Source organism: Castanea sativa, chromosome 7 (genome assembly GCF_040712315.1).
Source record: "Castanea sativa cultivar Marrone di Chiusa Pesio chromosome 7, ASM4071231v1".
Classification (NCBI taxonomy): domain Eukaryota; kingdom Viridiplantae; phylum Streptophyta; class Magnoliopsida; order Fagales; family Fagaceae; genus Castanea; species Castanea sativa.
Window position 1 is genome coordinate 23,517,089 of NC_134019.1, and position 7,325 is coordinate 23,524,413.

General features: G+C 34.0%; 1 protein-coding gene across 2 annotated transcripts; it reads right to left on the bottom strand.

Annotated features, from left to right (window-relative positions):
- Positions 1-1,259: 1,259 nt before the first annotated feature.
- Positions 1,260-5,080, bottom strand: LOC142641964 (uncharacterized). 2 transcript variants are annotated; one of them, XM_075816288.1, is made up of 10 exons: positions 4,738-5,080; positions 4,230-4,294; positions 4,074-4,135; positions 2,914-3,978; positions 2,721-2,796; positions 2,496-2,618; positions 2,299-2,409; positions 2,129-2,215; positions 1,812-2,017; positions 1,260-1,718 (listed from the first exon to the last, which is right to left on the bottom strand). In XM_075816288.1, the coding sequence occupies exons 1-10, from the start codon at positions 5,072-5,074 to the stop codon at positions 1,448-1,450; spliced, it is 2,403 nt and encodes an 800-aa protein (XP_075672403.1). In that variant the 5' UTR covers positions 5,075-5,080; the 3' UTR covers positions 1,260-1,447. The 2 variants fall into 2 exon arrangements, with proteins under 2 accessions (XP_075672403.1, XP_075672402.1); XM_075816287.1 differs by having other exon boundaries at positions 2,290-2,409.
- Between the last annotated feature and the right edge of the window lie 2,245 nt (positions 5,081-7,325).

Below are 7,325 nucleotides of genomic sequence, written 5' to 3' on the forward strand. Positions count from 1 at the left end.
CTAACTATACTCATTCAGTTTAGATGCTACTCTTTGGAAAATGATATACAATTGAGTTTGAGAACATTTTATTTGATGGGGACTAATAGTTGTAAAAGAATAACCGATGGGACAACATATTGTTCATGTAAAACAACACAACGTTTTTAATCAGGAAAATTAGGTGGCTACAAAGGAACAACATTGTTAAAGAACAACGTTGATCTTCTTTATTAGTTCATCTACTGTGATCTAACAAGTTTCATCTTTATAAAAGCAAAACAGTTACATTGACATGAGTCCCAATCTCATTCTTAACTTTGCTTACAAACCCCATAGCGTGACGAAGAATGAGATTCTTTACAATATTCCTACTTGTATGGGCACGCCAGAAATGCACTTATATGTTTTTCATTTTGGGAGGTTTGATATTTATTGTTAATATATGTATTGTTAATGTCACTTAAACTATTATTAATGAGATTCTTTACCTTAAGCTGTCACTTAAGTTGCAATGTCCTTTTAAAAGTTTTAGTGCAATCAATAGATTTCATCTTTTTTCTTTTCTTTTTTTTGGGTGGCACATTTATATAATACATTACTCCTATGCTCCGTCCAATTAATACTTATACTTAGTTTGTTTCGACAGAAAACTTTGTTTAATATAATTTCGAGTTTTCTAGTTGATACTTATACTTAGTTTGTTTCGACAGAAAACTTTGTTTAATATAATTTCGAGTTTTCTAGTTGTTTAGCATGAGAAAATGTGGATCAAAGGAATGTTATGAATGTTAAGAAATGTTATGAATTTTCTGTGCGTACCAAACACCAAAAGACATTTTGAACTCATTTTCAAGGTCGGTGCCAACAATTTTTTGAAAAACATTTTTTTTTTGGAAAATGACATTAAAAGATTAATAAAGTTAAGCATTAGGGGAGGCATCTCCCCTTCAGTGGCATTAGAAGATTAAATACTTAGTCTGAAACATTAGGCGAGGTATTGCCACTTGAGTGATATATAGTTTAGGGAAAATACTTGATATTTTTATAGGTATCAGTAATCTGAAATAAAAATCATTATAGGTGCAGTGAAACTGTTTTCTATATTTCTCTTCTCTTTTCACCTTTGTCGTACTACTCATAACTAAAAGTGTCCAAATTCAGGCTGCTTTCATCTATTTTATTCATTGATATTTTCAGGAAAAATAAAAAAGCAGTCTCCATGTGTCCACGAACTGGAAAAGATACCTCAAAACATTTATTCAAAACAAAAACATAGATGTAGGAAAATAATCAATTAAATTGCCTCTCTTTTTAAATGAATAAATAATTAAATACTTTAATCATTTCTGAATCTCAAATGTTACAACATACACACAATTCCTAAAAGCAGGAGACAGTAAAATTTAAACAAGAAAATACAATTCAATGATATTATTGAACAACAGGATATCATACCCTCAAAATGTTAACTTTGATGGGAATCACCTTTCCTTGTGCAGCTCTTGGGCACATGGATGCTATGAAAATTTGGCTCCTTTGGAATGGTTAGGGGCCTTCTTCCCCGTGACAATGACCGTGAAGTAGTTTGAGTAGAAGCTTTAGTTCCTGGGGAAGCATCACTCTCACATGGCTTTGCCTCTTCTTGGGGTGTTAAAACTGTTGATGAGGTTTCTTTAATTACACTGAGTTGACCAGATGTCATGCGGGAAACCATTTCTTTCCTGCTTGGCGTAGCTCTGCAAGAGAAAGAACTCAGCTAAATTTATCTCAGAAGTCCACATAAATTTAAGTCATGAAGGACTGGAAATTTGATATAGCTTACAACTTACCCTCCAGGCTTTGCAAGTTTTTGTTGCGTCATTGGTGATTTAGTCCTTTTCAAACTGACCTTCAATTTTTGAGCTGCTCCATGTTCCACCAGTGAAGTAGGAAGGTTGGCTTTCTGGTATGTAGAAACATTTCGTCTATGCATAGGAGATGATTTGCGTTTCACATCTACTTTTGTAGCCTTGATGCAAGTACTTCCAATCCTTATCTGTACATTGTCACTATAGATTTTAGTCTCAAAATAAATAAAAAACTTCAAAGAGTAGAGTGGGACATAATTTTTTCTTCTATTTACTTTCTTTATGTATTAGAGACTTACAGATTGATCATCTTTTGTTGTTCTTTTTACTTTCTTTTCACCACCTTCATGCACACGTTCACTTATTCCATGGGATTTTTCATTTTTCTGAGATCATAAACAACGTGTCAATTTAGAGGTGTCATAATGAGGGGGAAACAACAGTAAATAAACAAGCTTACTAGGATTACATTCTGATGCATTCTTTCTGAGTTTCTAACAAGAGGCCTTGGAGCTGTTGTAATTTCTTTCAGAGGTGCCAGTTTTTTCTCCAAGTTTGCTTCCTTAAGAATCCTTCTTTCCTAAAATAACTTAATTGGCATCAGATGTGAAGGAAAATACTGTAAACGTTTATTTAAACAAAACAGGGCTGGAAAAGTTCACGTACATCAGTTCTTAGCCTAAAAGGCTTGGGATTTGTGGGCTTTGGTTTCCTATACTTCACCCCTTGTGCAATGGTGGCAGCAGAGATGGAACTGTCTTTTAAAGTCTTTCCTGTTACTCGGTTAACCTGCGTCATTTTTTAAGTAAGGAGATGAGACTATGATGAACAGTTTTTCTAGAAGCAGATGTAACAAAAATAAATATGATGTGCTAATAATAAAGAGGCAACCTTTTGTGAAACTTTTGAAGTCTCATGCTTCCCCAGAGTTATCCTTTCACGGTGGCCATTATTCTGATTCTGCACCCTGCAGTCATTTCACACAAAAACATTGTTGATACACGAGCTGCAAGGAAAAAAAAAGAAAAGGAAAAAGAAAAGACAATCATGATAACAAGAGATTTGGAATGCTCAAGTTCAATACCTGTTAACATCTGATGCTAAAGCATTTTCCTTGTCATCAATATCTATGCCTTCACGGTCATTTTCTGTATCATCACAGGTCAGGAGAGCATTTTCCTTATCCTCGCTTTCCTTGATTTCATGCATTTCCCTTTTCCCTGAACTTGATTTTACTTTCTTCTCACAATCACTTCTTTCATTGGTCCCTTCAGCTGCTCCACTAAGAGACTGGGAGTTGGGAACATCTTTTTCTACTGAATCCCTCTCTTCAGAACTTGATAGGGCGATATTGTCACCTCTTGAGGAATCTGAGAAAACATCAACTGAATTCTCACCTTTCTGTGATTTCACAGTTTTCAAACACTCTTCACGCCCATTTTCTTCACTGCTATTAGAAGTACCTGATGCAGAGCACCCTTCAAAAGAACCACCCCTTGATTTCTCGTCTATATCCATGTCACTAGAATCATCCCCTTCACGGGGCACATGATCATGATAGGGTTGTGTGCCTATTTCATCGTTCTTTCTCTTCAAGGTTCTTGAAGATTTGGCTTCCGGGACCTTGCAGTTGTGAGAATGCAAGGAATTAAAAACCCGACTTTTAACTTCTCGTCCTCTTAATGGCTTTCTTGAAGCATCTCTAGGCAGTGGTTTGTTATGGCCTAATACTTGCTTCTTTCCACTGGCGATCTCAAGCTTCTTCATTGCTGCACACATTGTTCTCACAGAAGTATTCAATTCTGAAAAAGGCTTTGCCTTTACTGCTTTCTTTGGTGAGTTAAAGACTAAAGCCTTTGCTATGACTCTATTCTTTGGCACTGCAATTGTTGTTGCTTTTGGGTTCCGAACACTTCTAAATGTATTAGGATTTGAGAGGGGCTTTCGATTCCTTGGAGTAGTAAGAGCCTTAGCCACATCAGAAGATTGCTTTGCCTTTAAATTTGGGGTTGCACTGAACTTAGTAGGTGGCCTGGCTTTCAATTTGGTATCAACCACTTTTTGAGAAATTGAAGAAATGAGGGCTAATCTTGATATTCTAGACTTGGATGATTTCGGGGGAGCTGTATGTGGGCATTTCACATTTGCACTAAAAAAAAAGAAGATAGAGAAACATGTTAAAAGCCCAAGTACAAAAATCGAAATAGTTAAACTAAATTGGTGCTTGTCTATATATTTATGTACCTTGGGGCTTTTCTATTTAGGGCTTTTCGAAGGCGTATATTGGGACTTCTTGCTGCCATGACCTGTATAATTAAAAAGCATCATCTCTAACTTAGATCCAACAGTAGAACCACTTTTGAGGAAGAATTAAAAACTGAACAAAAAACAAGGACTAACCCGGAGAACAAAATTTTTGTAGATGGCTTCAGAATCGATTTCTTCCTCATGCTTCTGGTCACATCCTAAGACACAATTAACATAAACATAGCGCAACTCAAAGTCAATTGAGTAAAAATTGTGAGACATATATTGAGCTCAGAAGTCAAATCAAATTCCATTAAAAGAACACTAAGCACTAAATTAAGCTATTAAAAATGGATGATAAAGCCTTGTACAATGTGGGATTGGTTAATTTCAACATAACCAGGAAACCCCATTAGCTGCATGAACCACCAATCTTTGAAAGTCTTGGGGAACAAGTCAACTTGAGCTGTTCATTTGGTTCATAATTTTTTTTAGCTTATTTGGTCATACCCAGTTTTTAAAAATCACTTTTTTGAAGCATAACGGTACTTTTATCTACTTGTAATAAATAAGAACTAACTAATTTGGCTAACTCATATATAAGTAGAAGTAAAATTTTAAAAGCTTTGAGATGAGTAGAGAGTTAAGAAAAGTGACAGACCGACACGTAAGCAGAACCAGAAGCGATCGTCGTGGTCGGGGCGGTGGTGATCGGGTTTGGTGAGGTCAACGAACTTGGGCGCCTCGATCATCTCGTAGAACTCGTCTCCTCCTCCTCCTCCGCCGCTTTCGCTGCCGCAGCATTCTTCTTCTTCTTCTTCATCACCGTTGATCTGCATTATAATTGCCTGTGGTTCCTCCATTGAGAGAGAGAGAGAGAGAGGTTTCGAGAGAGTGGAGGAGAAGAGGAGCGTGTTCTGAGTTGAGTTGAGCGAGTGGCAGGCACTCTCTTGGTTTGGTTTGGGTCTTCTTGACTCTTGACTCTGGGAGATTGGCATCCCGAGGAGAAGAGGAAGAAGAGTTTTTAAATTTCTTGTAAGGAAGTAGCCGTTGGAGATTCGGACAGGTTGGAAAGAGAAACGGCATTTTTATGGGCGTTTTCGTCATTTCACCTCTCTTCTGGATTGCCCCAAGCCCAAGCCCAAGCCCAAGCCCAGCAGTTTTTTTTTGAATTTGTTTTTAGATTCAATATATTTTCATCCTATGCCATCTACTGCATGATGATTTGCATTTTAACTTTGAAGGATTTTGATTAGACTTAGAGTTGTAAATAAGTCAAGTTTTATTGAGTATTGAATGTTCAAGTTTAGCTCGACAACAAATATAAAATGTTCAAATTTGGCTTGAGTTTGAGCTCAGCTTGGCTTGGCTTGACTTGATTTATTAGTCAAGCAGAGTTCAAGCTTAATATCAAGTTCATGAGATCAAGATCCAATACTAGTATATTATTACAACATTAAGTATATAATGATTATTAAGCCTATTTGGTTTGGACGATTAATTTCAATGCCCAATTAACTAAAGGTTTAGTAATATATGAGTTATTTGTTCAAACTCATGTCAAACTTATTACAAAGTACATAAACCAACCTAAGCTTGATTTGCTTCTTTTTAGGCCTTATTGTTAACAAGCATGTTCATGAATAATATTTTTTGTTTGACTCAGCTCGTTTATTAAACATATCTAAAATTAAAGCTCAAGTTTGGCCTGCTAATAAACAAACAAACATGAACAAACATTTTATTAAGTCAAGCCTAAGTTTTTTATGAACGATTTGGTTCATTTACAACTCGAAATTAGACTATTTTACTCCATATCCATGAGATATCTTGAAAAAACTATGCATAGATTATTTTACTCACCATCCATGAGATATCCTAAAAGCACCATTCACCAATAGTAGGATGAATGGAATTTTTTTTCTTTGTTATAAATTTTATATGGAATTTTACATATTGTCTAGGATAACATTAAACAATTGGAATATGTTAAAAAAAAAAAAGAAAAAAAAAGAGAGAGAATTAAAGGTATCTGTTATTGCGTGATAACTTAATTGTGGACTTCTGTCTTTTAATCAAAAATAATAATTAGTGAAGTATAAGATAGAGAATTTTTTAAAATTTTTTTTTTTTTTTTCTGTTTTGGGGGTTACCGATTCAAATAACATTTGTTTCAATTATCAAATTCCCCAACACTATAAATCATGTTGGATTCTATGGATTGTTCTAAAAAGAATTTCAAGCTTTTATATATATATATAGAAATTTCAAGCTTAATTAATGGCTCTTGTATAAAAAAAAAAAATGGTGTTAGGGCCTGTCTTATTTGCTTAGGGCCCGAGTTTCCCCTCTTGTAAAAAATTTAGTTTTAATTGAATACAATAGGGGAAAAAAAATCATGGTGAATTGTTTAAAGAATGTTGACCTATGAGATGTTTCACATTCTATATTTTTTATAAGCGTGTTTCACATTCAAATAATGACGTTAGAGACCCAGCCAGAATGGCTACACCTTTTCGAGCTTTACTCTTTTGGACTCAACTGAGGCCGGTGTTTTTAATCCAGGGACCACACCACACTTTGACAGTGCAATGTTTAGGGGAGAGAGCAGTGAAATACAGTAGCTTCCAATAGTACTTATTAGTTTTAAAACTTTTCATTATTGTTTGAAAATCTTAAAGTATAGTACTAATATCTTTCCATCTTATATATATAGAACAAAATTTCTAATTTTTAAATTCCAATTTGACACTTTGCTTGTTTCTTAATTTCTGATTTGGACTCTCTCAAAAAAAAAAAAAATTCTGATTTGGATATTCATAAAAGTATTATTATTTTTATTTTATTTTACTTTTGAATCTTACAAAATTCTTATCTTTTGATAATGTTAATTTATCATTGTTGAAAATCAGAAAAACTTGAATGGGATCTTGAAAATCTGGTAATACAACTTAATTACAAATTAAAAATATTAATAGAACTTAGATAATGTATCAGTTGACCATAGAATCTTTTTTTTTTTTTTGAGAAACAATTGACCATAGAATCTAATTGTGCCTTGTGGTTTAATAGTACTTATATAATGATAAACTATGTATTTAGTTCATATTTTTTTATACTTTATGTCAATTTAATTTTTAATTTTTTAATTATATTAATTTAATTCTTAACTTTTCAGTGCTGTATCCATTCGATTCACTTGCTGGATTAAAAATTCGGTAACAAATGATACAAATAAAATATTTGTTT